Source organism: Clarias gariepinus, chromosome 27 (assembly GCF_024256425.1).
Source record: "Clarias gariepinus isolate MV-2021 ecotype Netherlands chromosome 27, CGAR_prim_01v2, whole genome shotgun sequence".
Classification (NCBI taxonomy): Eukaryota; Metazoa; Chordata; class Actinopteri; order Siluriformes; family Clariidae; genus Clarias; species Clarias gariepinus.
This window is the reverse complement of record NC_071126.1, coordinates 12853744-12873514: the sequence shown is the minus strand read 5'-3', so window position 1 is coordinate 12873514 and position 19771 is coordinate 12853744. Positions and strand designations below refer to the sequence as shown.

At 37.9% G+C, this 19771-nt stretch overlaps 1 protein-coding gene across 2 annotated transcripts in view; it reads left to right on the top strand.

Moving 5' to 3' along the window:
* The window catches only part of lpgat1 (lysophosphatidylglycerol acyltransferase 1), a 51378-nt gene that overhangs the window by 22465 nt on the left and 9142 nt on the right, over window positions 1-19771 (top strand). For both annotated transcript variants that reach the window (XM_053489219.1, XM_053489221.1), the window contains exons 4-6: window positions 4581-4676; window positions 4785-5064; window positions 8013-8139. In XM_053489219.1, the coding sequence (XP_053345194.1) occupies window positions 4581-4676; window positions 4785-5064; window positions 8013-8139 (503 nt within the window). The remainder of the gene's footprint in view (window positions 1-4580; window positions 4677-4784; window positions 5065-8012; window positions 8140-19771) is intronic.

Sequence of the window (19771 nt, the reverse complement as noted above, 5' to 3'; positions counted from 1 at the left end):
CACGTTTGTCCAATTTGTTCTTAAGACCGACAAAGTGAGCCTTTGACACGAATATACAATAGCAGACCAATCCACTTTACCCCTCTCTGCGCCTTTAAATCACGGGGGGAATCCCGGACGGCATTTAGTCTCTGAGCTGTTTTCCACTGTATTAGACTTTGAACTCTGTTACTTAAAATTAGGACTATTCACCATCATATTCACCAGCTTTATAGGACAGACATTTTCTATCATTGTGCCTTCAGCCTGATTCATTGAAATCGGTGAGTCAGACAGGCAGAAATTTGTAACTCAGATGTTCGTAAGTCAGGGACTACCTGTATATTGGCTGATATTATTATATATATGTTTTAAATAAATCAAGCACATACTGTGTAGGGTTTATACAGACATTATTTTTATCTATAAATTAGTAACTTAATCTGCACTTGTTTAAGTAACACATTATTGTATTGTTTCTACAAGCAGAAGTTTTAGCCCAATCCCAATTTTATTTTCTACCTTTTCTCCTAGTCCTCGCCCCTTCCCCTTGTCCCTTGAAACGAAGTGGAAAGGGGAAGGGTTAAAATATTTTCCCTAAGAAATGGGACACCACTACAACACTGTTATACGTCATCATACGTATCCGTTCATTTACATGTACACATATGGCCGTAAGCAAAACAAACAATGCGTTATCAAATGCTCGGCAAACTGCCGTGCTCCTGAACTTTCATATTTGTTTGTAGCATGCAGTAAAGTGTATATGACATAAAAATATATTTTTGTAATATCGTGCAATTGGTGCTATCCGCTAGCAATCTTTAGCAATTTTTTTGCAAACGTTTCCTTACAAAACATCACCAAATACACAAGACTAAAGGTAATATACATATAATGAAAACTTGTCATAAAAATCCTTATTAATGGCAAAAATTAGTTACATATATGGGTCTGCTTGCTCGTGTGAGCCGCCATCTTGAAAATTTCGCTTAGCCCTTCGTTTGAAGTGAGGTCCCGAAAAATCTTTGTTTGGAGGGCTATCTGGCCCTTCCCCTTACCCCTACCCCTTCAACCAAAAGAGAAATGAGACACCCCTACCCCTTCACGTGAACGCGCCCAACGGAGGGGTAGGGCTAAGTGTAGGGGTAAGATGTAGAATTGGGATTGGGCTTTTATGTAGCTTATATTTCTAGAACTAGTCCCCAGTGTCGGAGGTAAAGCCATTCTTTTTCTGCCAAATCTTGTGGTTTTCTTATTGTCTTATTAAGTAGCACATCATTATGTGTAATTAGAAATAGATGAAGAGTACAATGTGGTGTTTTGCAATGAATTAAAACTTGTAATTGTTGACCAAATGCTGTGGTATAGCAGCAATAAAACTCTGCTTCTTTTCGACTCTGCTTCTCTCCAGCGGCGCTCTGTTAATTATTTTCTCCCCATCGTGTTTTATTGACCAACTGAAAAATCACCCAGGGCTCATATTTTAGAAAAGTGCCAGTGCAATAATGCAGTTGTAAATAAGGCCCACACTGTTTGGTCACAAACACTGTTCTAGTGTGGAGCAGTGTAATAATATGTGTAATGTGTAATAGTGTGTGTAATGAGGTCCGCTGTGTGTGTTTGTGCACTTTGAGAGAGATTAAAGGTTATCAGTTACAGTCCATTAACCGTGAGCAGGTGTGTAAGGTACTCGAGTCAGGTTGCTTGTGTGAGGCACAGAGACCGATCCTTATATTTACATATTTACAAGGAAGTCCAAGGCAAGTGCATGCAAAACCGCTGCAGGGCGAAACCGGTTTGATAAACAAATCTCTATGATGATACTGTGGTACAGGGATGTGGCAACCCGCGTCACGCTGTCACGTCCCTGCACCATAGAATCATCATAGAGATGTGGCAACACGCGTCACGCTGTTACAGTTTCTTTTCTGGCTGTGTCAGCAGGAAGTATTAGAATAAAAGACCATAAGGTTTAAAAGTGCCATATTATACTGCTTATTAGCATATCAACTTAAGTTCTAGAGGGTGTGCTAATGTTCAAGCTGAAATACCGTTTAGATCATGCATTCGCGAATAATGAAAAGCCTGTGTTTATCAAACTCACAGTTTCAATGTCTGTAGCTTTTAATGCAAATGAGCTACCGTGCACTTTTCTAGCCAGTTAAGCTGCGTTCCTTTCCGAAGTGTACTTGACTCCGGTTGCAGGGAATGTCGGTGAAGGGAACTTCCCTCGACAAAACTCATCAATGTCATCAGTGCAGAGGTCACTTCCTCCATGCGTTACCATGGTAACATAAGCACCTCAGATACTTGTCGCTGCTGCTGTGGATATTTTACACTACGGACATTAAATATTGAATATTTCTTAAAACAAAAACTGATACCATGATAAAACGTATAGTAATGAAACATGTATAACTTGTAAATGAATTATTGCATAATAATAATAATAATAATTGATTAAAGATGTACGCATTACTATCCTATATAATACTACGGATTTCTTGGTTAAAGTAAAATTTAAATGACTGTGTCCTATTAATTTTATGTCGTCCTGGATAATAATGATAAGTATACAGATCCCTTTTTCAAGCTCCATTTTTTTTTTCACGCTCCAGCGAGACACAATGATTGATGGGACATTTTTTCATTCCCTTCTTGAGTTGAAGTGAAGACCCACTGTTCAGTGGTTTCCTACATCGTTCACAGTTCCCTTTAAACTGGACATTTTTCGCTCCCTGCGGTTTGGAATCACACTTAACGTGGCTGGACACCTTGTAAAGCAGCGTCCCACAGGGCGATCGGACCGCACCATAAGAACTCAGGAAACAGGACATCCCTGAAAATGGCGAATACTTTATTTGCTTGTTTTTTTTTTTTGTGTGTGTGTGTGTAATTATACATTATTTTTTTATATCCTGGAACAACATTATACCAAGTGGGGAAATTAACAACGTGTTCAAACACATTCATGAACAAAAAAATTTAAAAAGAAAAAAGGGAGAATATTATGTTTGTTTGTTTACCCATGTAAATGTCCCTAAATGATCAAAAAGTGAATTTTGCTTAATATGTTTCCATAAATAGAAAGCTGGATTTTTTAGAACATGTTACATTTAAACAAACAATGACTTCATTAAAATCCTTTCCTTGTATGTGGCTGAACTCTTACTCGTAAACCCGATTGCCCTTTATACTGGTGCTCTGTGTCTAGTGATGTCACTGAATCAATTTCCTGCAGGGCAAAATTGATTTGTGTAGTGAGATTATAGACAAACATAGTTTAGGTGTAAATTATTCTGTATTAAAGGGAAAGTTGTTTTACATGTAAATATTATCAGTGTATATAACTGTAGGTGTGGCATGACGCCACTCGTTCTCATTCCATACCGATACTGAAATATTGAGTATCAACTCATAATAATGATTATTCCTTGTGTTGATGTTTTTCTTGCCCCTAAGATCTCGCTCACTGTTTTAGATTTTGTCAACCCAAGATCAATCCTGGGTATTGCTTTGTCTTTAGGGTGTATGTTTACATAACCCTATGATCCACGATCTGTTTAAAAAAAAAAAAAATCTGTTTAGTTTAATCCCATGTGCCTTTTTATATTCTACACCTGTTCACTATGTAACGTTGAACATACGGGGCTGTAGAGCCAAAATCAGGGATTTAGAATAATAAAGTGTTGTAATGAAATATGGAAATTGGTGTGTTTGTGTGTGTGTATGTGTGTGTGTGTATGTGTGTATGTGTGTATATGTGTGTGTATGTGTGTATGTGTGTGTATGTGTGTATGTGTGTATGTGTGTGTATGTGTGTGTATGTGTGTGTGTGTATGTGTGTGTGTGTGTGTGTGTGTATGTGTGTATGTGTGTATGTGTGTATGTGTGTATGTGTGTATGTGTGTATGTGTGTGTGTGCGTGCGTCTCTGTGCGTGCGTCTCTGTGCGTGCGTCTCTGTGCGTGCGTCTCTGTGCGTGTGTGCGCGTCTGTGTGTGTGTGTAGGTGTGTAAACTTGATGTATTTTGGTGCCACCCTTGTGTAGTGGTTACCACCGTGTCCCCGCGCCTCCAGGGACGAGGGTTCAATTTCTGCATCAGATATGTGTGTGTGGAGTTTGCATGTTCTTCTCTTGGGTCTTTTAGGCTTAATGGCATTTCAAAATTTTTCGTAGTGAGTGAGTGTGTGTTTACTGTAAATAACCTGCAATGGACTGGCACCTCGTTAAGGTTCGTACCAAACCTTGTACCCTGAGTCCCCTGGGATAGCCAACAAGCTGTACACTGTAGCCAACAAGCTGTAATCTGTATAGAGAATAAGAGAGGGGGAGTAAAATGTACTCTTTTACTTTTTCAGTTTTTATTATTGACTTATAAATTTTTTTCCCATTATCCTCACTCATTTTCCTCAATGTCCACCTACTAGTTCTTCTCCCTTCTCAGGAAGCCACCAACCCGTTTCCATCACGTCAGTGGAAACGCTATTCAGTCAATAAGCAACATTTTTTTGCAATGCTAACTAGTTAATTTAACGGCAAACTAACACTCCAACAGTTTAGTTTCTCATGTTTCATTGACATCATTGTCTTTCCTAGGTGGTGCGGAAGATGATGTGGTTAATGGACCATGTGTTTAAATACACTAACTTTGGCCTGGTGTCTCTGATCCATGGAGATTTCTTCATCAGACAGGTGGGCCAACAAAATCCAGACTACAGATGAGAAACTTAAAAAAACAAACCAAAAAAAAAACCTCCTAAACAGAGTTAGTAAAACTAGTGTATCGTGCATCATTCACAGGGCAAAGCACATCGGGACAAGCAGCTTATTTACCTGAAGAGTCACCTGGACAAGTATTACTACAGCCGAGACAGGAAGTGGATTGTTCTGTTTCCTGAGGGCGGCTTCTTGAGGAAAAGGCGAGAGACGAGTCAGTCGTTTGCCAAGAAGAACGATTTACCCCACTTAACACATGTCACGTTGCCGCGTCTCGGGGCCACTCAGGTAATCCTGAAGACACTTGGACCACAGCAAGAGAATGGCATGCTGGGAAACGACACCGGCTCGTCAGCACAGAAAGGTAAGAACGTATGTGGTTAAAGAATATTTATCGGGCTGCTTATGTATCGGCCCATTTATCAGGCTCTTCACCGAGATTTCATATGAGACACTTTAGCGTTAAAATATTTAAACAAGCTGCGGCATTAGTAAGCTACAGTGACAAATAAAATAAAATTTTCAGCACAACAAGTCAAACGGAGTGGCATTGATTTTAAAGAAGGATACCACAAGCACATTTTTTAAAGCATTTCAAATTCTCTAAACAAACGGAAAAAATGGATGATGGACGGATTGATGGATGGAAATTATTCAGCATAAGCCAGAATATTGTAAATATCCAAATATTGGCTTCAGTGTCTCCCACAGGTCTAAAATATACTCGCAGTGGTAGCACTAGTTAGGGCCGACAGAACCTGTCAGCACAAAAGTGGTCTACGACATACAACAAACAACAAGTTAATATATATTATAAATATAATAAATATACATGGGGTTAGGATTGTGCAATATAGAGTGACATTTTTTTTAGCACAGTCTAGGCAATATAATAAACTAAATTTAATTTCATTTAAACCAACTAGGAAAAACATGACTGAGCAAAAAACTTTAAAATGGGTCACATAGGCAAAGAAATAGCACAGCTTCATAAGATCACATGTTTTTATGGTTGTTTTTGGTTGTTCCTGTGCCTTAAAATAATAATAATAGAAGTAGTACTAATAATTGTAATAGTAATAATATGCACATTTTTATTTTATAAGTTCATTGCCATATTCTTGTTGCAGTAAAACTTGCATGTTTTAAAAGTAATGATAATTTTAGGTCCACATGAAAACCCAAATCCACAGTTTGACGTCTTACTTTTTTTTTTTTTTCTCTTCCATCAGTCATTGACCAATGTTGTGTTGTGAAACTGTATTTCTCTGCAGTGTGTGACCGTCAGTTCGCCCATCTTTTAAAAAAATAAAATAAATAACTTTTTTTTTTTTTTTAGCAGCTGGCATCAGCTGCATTTATTGCCTCTTAGTACCCTGTTTTTGGGTTACCCCTCCTGTATCTGTTTATTCTGCTAGCATAAGAGCTAATTGCTTGCTACTGATTGGATTGTAGGGAAGTTTAGAATATGAAGGATATTCGGATGAAAAGAGACAGCCATCAGGCAGACGACCGCCAGCAGACTATGCAGGATACTCTGGAAAGGATTCCTGTAGAAATTCGAGATACAGAAGAGCGCAGAATATATCCTAAACAGGATCAGATACCCCTTTTCCATTAAAGCGGTTCTGGAGCTTTTGAACGACCATTTTTAAAAAATGGACTTGCTATGTAACAGATAGCTCAAATTCTTTGTAGTAATAATAAAGCCGGGAGAACTGTACACAAAGCCATGTTGAAGTTCGCCATTGTTGTGCTTGCTGATGTTTTTTGGGGCGTTGCTAAGATTTCTGGGAAAGTAGAGACGTACAAGGACATACAGTATACAGTGCAGTCATGACGTAACCCTTCAGCCCATGGACACAACAAAGGCAGTTCTTATGAGGTTTATATATATATATATATATATATATATATATATATATATATATATATAATATAATATATATATATATATATATATATATATATATATATATATATATATATATATATATATATACGGGATATACTTGCTTTATTGCCAAAGAATAAATGGAAGTTTAAGAATGGCCTTCTCAAAGTTCTGGTCTCACCCTATGAAAATTCTATGGAACAAAATAAAGGTTGAATTAGTAGATTGTTGATGTATGTTAATTATGAAGTCTGTTTTGGGGTAAAGTGTGCTCATGATATCCTTCTTAAAAATAAATGCCACTTTGTGCATTTTCCCCTCCTCCACTTCTAACACTTTTCATGGCTCAAGTGTCTGCTGGTTTTATACCGACATGGTTCCACAGCATCACTGATATATAAGTGTCATCATACTTTTGACCAGACCTACATTTAAACCTTAGAAAGCTGATCTGATGAATTCGGATGAATTGATAAATTCGATGTACGGGCGTATCTTGTATAACAATCATGTTGCTCACTTAAAAAAAAAAAAATCATTTTATTATTTTTTTTTTTAATTGTTCATCCTCGATTCATAAAAAGCATGGAAGTTTTTAATCCTCTTCATCCTCCTAATTGAAAAATAAACGAGGTTAATGCATTTATGTGGGAGGAGTAAAGAGGAAAGAGGAAATCCAGGCAGATACTGATTTCAAGTCCAATGACCTTTTGGTTCTAAAGTGTAATGTCAGTTGTGAAAGGAAGGGGATGGCACACTGCCGAGTAAGCAGCATTTTTGGCCGCTGATTGATGTGTCAGGATAATTGGTGGATGTACATCTGTCTAATTGTTACTTGATAAAAAGCTATGAATAAATGTATGGCTGCTTAATTTTCACTCGATAAACTATAGTTACTGCAATCAAGCAAAGTATTTGCCCTAGCAGAGTTCAATTGGGCGTATAATTTTCCATTAACGCATTTGACAGACGCCCTTATCCTGAATATTAAAGGTTGACTTAAATATTCATCTCATTATACATCCGAGCAGCCAAGGGTTAAGGGCCTTGGTGTTCCTTTTTTTCTATTATATATACAGTGGGGCAAAAAAGTATTTGGTCGACCACCAGTTGTGCAAGTTCCCCCACTTAGAAGATGAGAGAGGCCTGTAATTTTCATCATAGGTATACCTCAACTATGAGAGACAAAATAAGAAAAAAATCAAATTTGTAGGATTTTAAATGAATTAAAGTGGAGTTAAAGTATGTTGGAGGAGTTTAAATAAATACTTAATATCTGAACGTGAGCTAAATAGCAGCGATAATTATCACATCACTGCGCATAAATTTAAATTTTGCCTAAAATAAAATTGTACAGCTACCCTTGTTCTAGATCCTTTTAAACTTTTAAACTTGTGTGTGCTTGTGTGTGTGTGTAGATAGTAAACCTAGAGGTCTGCAGTGGGTAGTGGATGTGACAGTAGCATATCCTGAGGCCCAACCCATGGACATCCAGACGTGGATTTTTGGCTACAGAAGTCCCACAGTCACACACGTGCACTACAGGTAAATCTGCCGCTCTGTCTCAAATCCTCAACCTTTTAATAGAATAAATCCCAAACACTCCAACGAATTGTTTCTGTTTTAATAAGATATACAATAAAGATATTTATACAAGAACCATATTTGTAAAAAATTGTAGAGGCGCGGTGGCTTAGTGGTTAACATTGTCGCCTTGCACCTCGGGGGTCCGGATTCGATTCCTGGCCAGGTTCGATTCTTGCCTCTGTGTGCATAAAGATTGCAGGTTCTCTCTGCGTTTGGTGGGTTTTCTCTGTGCAATCCGGTTTCCTCCCACAGTTCAAAGACGTACAGATTAGGCTGATTACCGTTCCCCAAATTGGCCGTAGTGTGTGTGTGTGTGTGTGAGTGTGTGTATGTATATGTGCCCTTCAATGGATTGGCACCCCGTCCAGGCTGTCCGCTGCCTCGTGACCTAAGTCTCATGGGATAGACCCTGTATACAGGATTAAGCAGTATAGACGATGAGATGAGATAATAAAAACACTAGAATCGTAATACAAATCGAATCTGCGCCTAGGTATCGTGGTAATATTGTATTGGCTGCTTCCTACATGGCCACATATTAGTAAAGTGTCGATACCAAAGTACCCAGTACAAGGTATCGATCTGACCCTGCACTCATCTACGATGTCACTTCAGCAATAACGCTGTTGCTGTTAAAAAGGTCATCGTACTGACGGACCTCAAAGAGCCCATGAAGAAAACGGAGGTGATTTCCTGCCCTATAACATGTTATTTACTGTCCGTCAGATATTTAATGATGTGTTCCGCCTTTCCAGTAAGCACAACCCTAGTGGAAGTCCTTTTATTTATATCCTTTTAGCCTGGAAAAGACTATAAGGTTTAATATAGCTATTAAATGAGTATGTAGTGAGTGTTTGATTAGAGTGTGTAAATTTAATATGTTGCCAAGGGATCTGTTTTGTTAAGTGTTGCTGTGTCCTGTTTTTTTTTTTCTTCTTCTTTTTTCTAGCAATTGTCCTTTGTGATGCAGTAAAGTTCCCCTTAAATTATCAACAAATGAGACTTGGTGTATCTTATCTAAAAGTCATGTCGCACAGTATTTCTTAAGTTCTGGTTGTGTTTTAATACACTGTGTTGAAAAGTTACCAGCTGTGAGCATAAAAGCTCTGTGGCTTGAAGCTCATGTTGGGGTGTGTGTGTATGAGTGTGAGATTGTGTGTGTTGATCCTTGCTTTCAGTGGGATCAGAATGCTTTTCAGTTCTTGTAGCGACATTGACTCTGTACTGTTCATTTATTCGGGTCGACGCAAAGAGGTGTGCTCCTACCCCTTAGGCTGGACTGGGAAAAAAAAACACAATACATTTTTTCAATTAAAATTAAACAGTATTAGTTCACAGATTTACAGCTTAAATCAGGCTTGTTTGAATACCCACGTTTTTTTTTAAGGAATGCTCATTGCTTTTATTTCAGATGAATCATACAGTTAAAACCACACAAATACAAGCAGAAAATCCGCCCTATTTTTATTTTTTTTTTTATTTTTTTAGGTCTGACCTCTCATACGGAAAGGTTTGGCTTCAAACACCACAGTTTGAGGAGTTTGTATTTTGCGGTTATGTCCAAAAGCAGAGTGGGAAATACCTATGATGGTTGTGAAATTCCACAGTGCACTATTAAGGGTTAGTGTCTAATGAGGTGCTTAAAAGCATACATAACTAATCCACTTTGCATTTTAAGTTGAAAGAGAGGAAAATGTGCGTACTGCAACAGCAGTTAAAGTGTAAGATATATATTTATATATGTCATGTCAGACTGTGTGTGCATGTTTCACACTTCTGGTCCCATTATTATCATTATTATTATTAGTAGTAAAGTGTGTGTGTGTGTGTGTGCGCGTGCGTGCGCGTGTTTATGCGCATTTAAGCGTGTGCGTCTGTGTATGTGTAATTTTTTCCCCCAGAAAGTTTGATTATCCCAATAGTATTATGTGTCCTTAATATCAAGTGTCCTGTTATTATCATTGTTTTTGTTTTGTTGTCAAATAAATAAATAGCATTTTAACCTCATTAATTGTACATGTAATTATCAGTTTTGTCTGCCACATTTTTTCACATTTTCTTGTAACTTTTTTTTTTCTTTCTTTTAATTCATATTGCATCTCTAGCAAGGACATGTGTGCCTGTGTATATTACACCTCAGGGAGGCTTAGAGGACATGATGAGGGAGACATACCACTCTCTAGTTTTCAAATTATCTCTCAGTTTCTCTCTTTTTTTCCCTCTCTCTCTCTCTCTTTCTCTCGCTCCGCAATCTTATTTTCATACTTGTGTTGCTGGATAATCTGCGTCCCGACATCTGTCTTCGTAAGCAGTGTCGTCTTCTCTCATTCTCTCCCTCGCTTTTTCTGCCTGCCTTTTCGCTGACACAGCACGTCGCTCTCTAGAGAGCTGCTGTGATTTACCGCGGGTTTGTAACTCGCCCGGTCATCAACTTGGACGAAGGCACAGGAAATGATGTTTAAATCAGAGCAGGACGTTGAAATTAGAGCACGACTACAGCGAACTGAACTAAAGCATGGTGGGAATGTCCTCAAGGTGAGGGCGTAACGTATATGTTTATAGGTACGTTTAAAGTTAAAGAATGTCTGTGACACTAGTTAATGTTATTATAAGAGTATAAACATCCGTTAATAAGATGTAGAGTATATTTAAAAAGCACCACGTTCAAATACTGTGATTTTATTTTATTTTTTAGACAGCACATGATGAATATAGATTAATATTCCTGACCCAACTCTTATTCATTTTTGGACTGAATAAAACAAATATGTTTCCAGAGTAAATTAAACGTAGACCATTTTAATGCTTACTGATGAGCAGCCTTAACATCCTGCTCCAATCACCCTTTGTCTCTCTCTCTCCCTCTCTCTCTCACACACACACACACACACACACACACACACTTATCTTACTCACTATCAGCTGACTGCTGCTGCTTTGTCCCCAGTGACCTCATTTTACCCTGGCTTTTAAGACCTCTCCTTACAGAGGCCCTGTTTCCTCTCTCCATCCGTCACCTCTGTGTAGTTGTGCTTTCTCGTTTGAGACTGGATCTGGATAATAATGCAGGAACGTTGTCAACTTCCGTGATTTGTTCCTAACAGTGCTTTCCTCCCTGTATTTTTTTCTCATCTCTCTCTCTCTCTCTCTCTCTCTCTCTCTCTCTCTCTCTCTATTCTTTCTCTCCTTCTCCTTTTTTCTCTGTGTGTCTCTCTTCCTCTTTATCACGTCTCCGTCTCCACTTTTAGCTGTTTATATCACTCACTGGCTGCTTCGCTGCCTCGATCTAACATATTAGTCTGCTAGTGTATGCATGCTGTATATCTAATGCGTATTGCAAAAGTTATAAATAGTCTGTTCCTTTATCATCACAAAAGAGTCTAATTTTACGATATCGATAATAGGCCTATAATAAGTTAACACAAAAAGTGACACAAGGTAATAAGCGATATAAATAATAGGCCCATCCTTCATAACCTGGCAGGAACCCGAAAAAAAAATCGTTGACAGGTGATGAGTACTGTATAAGTATTCTTTACTGGTGAGCAGTGTACACTACATACTATCATTTTGAATTTGAAAATTTTCCAGGATGAGAAAATGCATATATATATATAATATATATATTTTACATTTTTAATTATTGCAGTTTTTTAGGAAACATTGTGACACTTGAACGGGACTGATTATTAGAATATAAACCCATAGGGCTTACATGATAGATGATGTAGATCCATCATGTGATTAAATATTTAAAAAGTATATATATTTTGAAGAACTTGCAGTTCTGAAAAATCCCTCAATATCATAGTGAACTGATTATGTAATACTGTTGTAGCATATCATTTTTATTGGGAATTCAGATGCATTAAAAAGTGGTGCAAAGGGAAAACCATGGTCAGGAGCCAAAGCGGTCGGGGTGGGAGGGATGGATGGGATACTCTCTCTTCCCTTACCCGCCAATCATGGGTGCCTGTGAGCGCATGTATGCTCTCCTGAGTGTGTTAGGAGTTCACGCACTTGGCTGGCTGCATGTGTCTTGGGGGAAAGACATGCCAGACATCATGCTATTTGGGGCTGGAATCACCAGGGGCCGTCTGATGATCTGTGAATAGTTTAGAGTGCACTACCTGTAGGATCATAGAGGAACTGCAACATTTTACCACCTCAAATGAAAACACACAAATTCAAAACTTGTTTAAAAAAAACTTAATTTTGAAATAATTGTGGAGATACAAGTAAGTAAAAGAAAAGAATCACGATACATCACTGAAATTTTTTTTTCTCCCGCTTATCTATTATTTATTGCCTACACACTGATTAATTGGATATGTTGTGTGATTATGTGATAAAGGGTTACAGTTAACTCATATATGCAATGAAAAAAAATTAAGATTGCAACATTCAGCTTGAAAGAACAGTACTTTCACACAGCATTGTTTTTTGTTTTGTTTGTTTTTTTTTTTTGTGTAGAGGGCTGTCTCATAGTTCTTCCTCCCGATCAATGTGCTGATTGGTCCAGTGAGAAGCCAGGCTGTGGATAATGAAGTGGGGTGTATAGCGCAATCGATTTGTCAGAATATGTGCGAGATAAACAAACCCAGTTTCACTTTTTAGCCGTGATTATTAAAGGACTTGAGCGTTGTACGATATTAATAGAGTCTTTATTTTTGTATCTGCATATTGCAGCATCTTTTCTGCAGTGAATCTGAGAAATCCACTCAGGACTCGAGATCAGCATTTAAGGTTAAAAGGATTTGAACCTACAACTTTCTAGTCATCTCTGCTGCTCTGTTGCTGTTTTCTGTCGTCTTGTTTTAAAGGTTGGGGTTGGTAGGTTTTAGGTGAGCAGGTGAGAGAGGTTGGGAGTCCAGCTCTTTGCGCTCGGTTGATTGGAACAGGGCTGTATGAATGATTTAACAACACGTGGCCATCAGTCAGTGTGTGTGGGTGTGTGTGTTTGGAATCCTAGTTTTTTCTCTGTTTTTTTTTTTTATGATTTATTCATTTAATCACAGGAAATTATTTCCTGTGTGGTTTATCCGTTGCCCAGACTTGTTTGTCTGTTGCTGTCCATCTGCTTTGTCTATCTATATACATATCTATTTGTCTGTCTGTCTGTCCTTCTTGGTGTGTACACATAGCTTTATTTTTCCCTCTCTATCGATATATCTAGTTACAGTATTTATATTTCCTTTTATCTGTCTGTCTTTCGCTGCCTGTGTTTGTGTAAACATCTGGCTGGATGTCTTTCTGTCTATCTCAGTTTGTCTGCACATCTGGCTGCATGTCTTTCTGTCTATTCCAGTCTGTCTACACATCTGGCTGCATGTCTTCTGTCTACACATCTGGTTGCATGTCTTTCTGTCTATTCCAGTCTGTCTACACATCTGGCTGCATGTCTTCTGTCTACACATCTGGGTGCATGTCTTTCTGTCTATTCCAGTCTGTCTACACATCTGGCTGCATGTTTTTCTGTCTATTCCTGTCTGTCTTAACATTTGGCGTTATATCTTTGGATCTTTCTCTCTCTTTGTCTATCAATTCTACCCTGTCTACACATCTGACTGTATGTCTTTCTGTCTATTCCAGTCTATCTATTCCAATCTGTCTGTCTGTCTGTCATTTTCAGTCTGTCTCGACTGTATGCCGGTATGTCTTTGGATCTTTCTCTGTCTGTGTCTCTGTATCTCTATTTCAGTCTGTTTAAACATCTTGCTGTATGTCTTTGTATCTGTGTCGGTCTGTCTGTCTGTCTGTCTGACTATTCCAGCCTGTCTAAGCATGTGTATGCTTGGACCAGGAAAAGATCTTTCTGTCTATTCCAGTCTTGTATGCGCATTTGTCGATATACATTTCTATTTCTATCTATCTGTCTACATTTTTACCGGCACTGTATTCACCAATCTGTTTTCCAGTCTGTCATTGAGTCTGAGTTCTTTTATTCTGTGTTCTTCATAACAACTAAATGAAACCAAGCTACCTTCTCTTTATTATTAGAATGGATTTTCTTTATCTGGTCTTCAGCGTACATACAAGTATAGAGAGGTCAGGACAGAGTGTCTCTAAGCTCACGAGCAGGTTCGATTGTTAAGAAAATGCAGAAACGACCGGGCAGATGGCGGCTGAGCTCAGCAAAGCCAGTTAAAGTGAACAAAGGACCCAAACGCAGCTGACCAGTTGGGAAAGATGTAACAGTGCTAAGAAATGTGCGTAAGCTCTTTCGTTAAGCTGATTCGTCCTATATAATCTTTAAGCTCTGTAAGGTTGCAGCCATCCTACATCAGACTCCAGTGTGAAATTTTGGGATAAGTTTAGCACGCGATGATGCCGCAAAGGAGATGCAGCTGTGCAAATGTTGCCATGGTGACAGCCACACGGATTACACCTCAAGTCATAGCTTGCAAGTTGATGTCGATGATAAAAAATAGTCATGAGTGTCACTGTAGATGATCATGTTTTGCACAGCAAATTATCTTATCAACTTTTTTTTTTATTACTTGGTTTGTTTTTAAACCCAGCAAACCAAATCAGGTTTAACAAGGTCCGTGTACACACAGGCTCCTGCTTTTGAAACGTCTGAAAATTTTGTTTCACATTTACATGCTGTTTTTTTTTTTTTTTTTAATTATTTTTTCTCTCTCTCTCTCTCTCTCTCTGCTGTCTCTGAGCATTTGTCATACAACTGCTTATATACCGCAAAATTACTATCTGCCAGTACGCTGTGTTATTAATATCACGTACGTGATCATTAAGATTTCAGGGATGCTTTCAGACGCTCTGACTACACTGTGTTTTATTTTAAATGGAGATCACTAGGTAGGCAATCTGACGTGCTCATCGCCCTGGAATAGGGTCAGTTTGAACTCGCCAGACCACATGACCTTTTTACTTCCTAGCAAATGTATGCTTTATTTCTAATAAGTCTCACTTACAAGTGATTTTCTTATGGACACATATCTGTTAAGTCTCAATCACACTGTGTGTATGAAAGTGCTCCTACTTTCACTGTTAAACATGGCTATGGTTTTACCAATGTAACCATATTTTTTTCTTTTGACAGTGTGAATAGAAATCATGTTAAAAGGATACAGAATGTTCTGTGTGATTGAAATGTGAGTAGGAGTCTTGGAATGAGCATAGAATGTATCGTTGTGAGTCTACAGTATCCAGGTGAGATTATCCATAGCTACGGCAGCTTAAGTCAGAAAGCTCCAAAGCATGAATCCGACAGATCCGGAGAGTGAGACAAAAGCCGCAGAAGTGTGTCTTTAGGGAAGAACTGCAGCTGACTGTGTAGATCTCAAATAATAATGTTTTGAGTAAAAGTAAAAGGTATTTATAAATTACCTCATCATTACAATTTCTCAAAACTTAAATAGAAATAAATTATTCCTGCACAATCAGCTATATAAAAAATTCAAATTTTAATATAAAACGATGTATTATTTAATCGTAAAAGGCTATAATTTATTACAGGTAATATAATAGATGAAAATTTAAGTATTATATTAGATTTAAAAAAAAATACTTTTAAGGTGAGTGATATTGTTAAACATCCTTAATTCATTATAAGATTATTTGTAATGTTATTTGCTAAACATTGCTAGATAAATTCGTTATATTTTTTTTATCACAGAGTAGAAAGCTTCGATTAGTTTGTTTAATCTTTTTTTTTTTTTTTTTGCTTTGAGATGGCAGAATAAAATCTTCATGCTATGATCTTTGCAACTAACTTCTAGTACTGCCAAGCATCCACCCAGCATACATGTAGGAATCTAATTGATCAGTATAATTGTACAGATCGCGGTGTAATTGTATTTAGTAAAATAAATGAAGTTGCCAGTAGCTATAAATTTTGCTTGAATTCATTGTAATAAATAACAGTGATGTTATACAGTAGCTTAGGTAGGAAAGGGATAAATAGCCTTCACAATGTTTGCACTTATATTTATTTATGTCGTTTATTTAAAGTCGTCTGTAGAATTACTGGCATCATTCCATTACAAAAAAATAAAGCAAATACAATTTATAGCACACGCAGTGAGCAATAGTCAAACATCCGCAATACGGCCGATGGGTTGTGGAAACCTGACATCTCATCAATATGTGGCTCTGTTCATACAAAGTAGAAAGCACACATTTGTTATAAAAAGATTATGTATACTGTCGATTTATGATTTTCTTTCACTGGACGTTGGGGGTCCAAACCTGCTCCAGCACGACAAGGGTCCCTGTGTATTAAGGGAGCTCCATAATGACATGGTTTCTCCAAGGTCGGACTAAAATGGTCGATGTAAAAAGGGGACTACAGTCGGAACAGGACGTTCAATGAGAACATATGGGTGTCCAAATACTTACGGTCATATAGGGTATGTGGACTCTAACAGTGGATTTGTAGAAAGACAAGAAACTCTGACGTGAGAAAATGGGGACTGTTATTGTCTCACCTTTCTGTCCATGATGCCCGATTTTAGTCGTCATTCTCTGGAAAGGAAGTGAATCAAATGTATAAGAATGAATCAGGACTTCTTGAAAAGCCCTGTGTTGTTAAAAGTGCTAGCTTAGTTTTGCTAAGCTAAGATGCTACCTGTGTATTCTGGGCACAAGTGTGAGACTGTGAAGCTGTCTGAGAGCTGTTTTTAGCCCAGCAGGAGATAACATGCTGTTGAGGGCCACACACACACAATTTCGGATAACTCAAGTGTCACTTCCTGATAATAAAAAAATAAATTAATTAATAAGTAGCTTAATTTTAGTGACTTGAACTACAACCCCCGAGTCCTTAGTCACAGCTGTGCTTGGACAGATTTATTTTAGATGTTAACTATTTATCAGTGCATATGAAAAATTATTAAAAAAAATTAAAAAGCTGTTATGCAGGTTTCCTAACATCCAATATGGTTGTACAGTACAAGGTCAAATAGATTGGTTTAAATGTGTTGCTGCATTATACTGTGTCTGATTCCATGCTAATGAATGCTAAGATGCTTCCATTAGCATTAGCATTACCAGGCTGCAGCCTTTTTATAACTTTTCTTCTTCATTTTCCCCTCGGTTGAACCTCCTTATGGGCTGAAGGAGATGTAGACTTCAGGAACACAGCTTGCTCAAGACATTGTAGTCTGACACAATTTCCTTTTTTAAACCAAATACCACCACACTGTTCAGAGGAAAGGAATGCCAATAAATTGTGCAAAAATATCAGACCAACGTTGCTATGGACTTTTGCACTCAACTCAACAAGCTTTGGAACCGGTTCAATCAGAAAAAGCAAATAATTTATAGAACTTCATTAGTTCTATAATACTATCTAGTAAAACTGTTACGATTACTAAATTATTATTTTTGTTAATAATCTGCTACTTTTTTTAACTGTTCAAGCAAGTACTATAGTCTACTTGAAGAACAAGAAACAAGCTTAGTACATTTTGTATTGTGTAAATGTTATTCAGTAAACATGATGCCTGTGAAACGACATCTTCCGGAGAAGACCAGCTCAGATTATTGATTTGCTATCGTCTCCGTAGTCGCATGTTCCTCCTACCATGGTATTGTGGGGGACTTTAGTGATGGGTTGTTCAAAAATGATTTGTTCTTTTTGAACGAGTCTTTAACATGACTCAGAAGAATGTGTAGTCTCGGAGAGCGAATCTTTCTTTTTATACCGGACGCCCATGCGTAAAGCATCGCAAACCTCCATAGGTTAGGTACAGGAAACATAATTAAGTAGTTACCTTTGAGTCTTCTTGTCTGAGTCGTTCATACTTTTGTCACGTGACTCCTATAGACGCTATGCAGTGCACAATAGATTCAAAATAACGAACGGCTGGGACTAGAAGACTTATGAAGCCAACCGTTTAATTCTATTTTCTGTGTAATGCACTGCATAGTGGCTGAGAGACACGTCACAAAAGAACAAACGACTCAGACCAGAAGATATGAGAGGTGAGCTGCTCATTCTGTTTATTATAATATGTCCTTGGCTGCATAGTTATATTTTCATTACAGAACTATAGCCAAAATGTATGTATGTTCCCTAGGTTCAGGGCTTTTTCATATTAGGCATGATTGATTTGTACCTTGCCCAGGTACATAATTGGTATTGGGTATAGTAGCATTTTTAAACTTACCGATACAACAGGTGGCAGTATTCACCTACTTGGTTTGTGGAAGGAACTATTTTTATATTTTTGTGGGAAATGTCAAGAGTAATGTGCATTCCTGTGCACGTGCATTCCTACTTTAATCAGCTATGGCACAGAGATTTCAGAGGAGACTGGTGGCACTGATGACTAAATAGCGATCTACTCTCAGTTACGTATTGCGATTCTTTTGTGTGGCACAATCGATTTTTTATTATATAGGTTTGTATTTAAGGTCATGAAATGGTAGTTTTCCTCTATAATCTTACAGGTGGGGCATTTTTAAACTATTGACACATTGATGGGCCTGTGTGGTTTCAGCAAATTATTTGCCGAGTTTTAACAGCAGCATACTGTATAAAATGTATTGAGACAGGATATTTATAAACTCATGATAACAGAATCTCATGATAACGTTTCATCTGGACCCCGGTGATTCCCATCCCTTATGTGCGCTGAGCGTATGCATAGGGATCTTGCTAAAAATAGTGCAGACAACAGATCGATCAAACACAGTTGCACAGATGTCCTTCTCTCCCAAAGCAAAAGTTTTTTATTATTACTTCTCTTGTTCTTTTTCTCAAATTTAATAGGCAAGCATTTTTTTTTTTTTTTTTTTAATTAAGTTTTTTGTAATAATCTTTGAGATTTTTAAAAATGATCTTTAGTACGAATCACTCCATTTCAAAATCATGGCTTGCAGTGTCTCTGACATACTGACCTTTTTAACCATGGCATAGTAACGAAGTCAAAATACGGTGACGCTTCATAAAGACACAGAAAAACTGACCATTTGTTAATCAAGTAGACTATAGTTTTAGCTTGAATCGTTAAATAGAACAGGTTAATACAATTACTTACCAATAGCTCTAACGTCCTGACACTTAAAACCGTTTGCTGTCACCTGACGTAGCTGCTCCCCATCACATGACGCAGTGACTTTCCATCATGTGATACAGCACCACTACTGCTGCCTTCAATTGAATGCGGATGTCACAAATAATACAATATTACCGGTATAGGCTTACAGAAACATACGATAGACCTACAGCAGACTAATGGATCATAATAAGCCTGTAATTCCACTGTGAATGTTTCCCATGAGGGAAAGCTTTAAATCACCCGGGTCACCACATCATACACCGATCAGGCACAAACGAACCAAACAGCGTTACCTGTGGGTACAAAAATTATAAAGGTGTGAAGGTCAGGGTCAAAATGGACTGGGATGGGAGCATAGGATGGGACAGCAGTCTATTGCCAGACACAGTGCGTGCATGCAAGCACTCACACACACACACACACACTCGCTCGCTCGCACCTAGGGACAGTTTAAAGCAGTTTAAAGAACTTGAAGGAAGCCCATGCAGGTACAGGGAGAAACTTCACACAGACTGTAACTCGAGCTCAGAATAAGACCGTTAACCTTAGAGCTGTGAAACAGC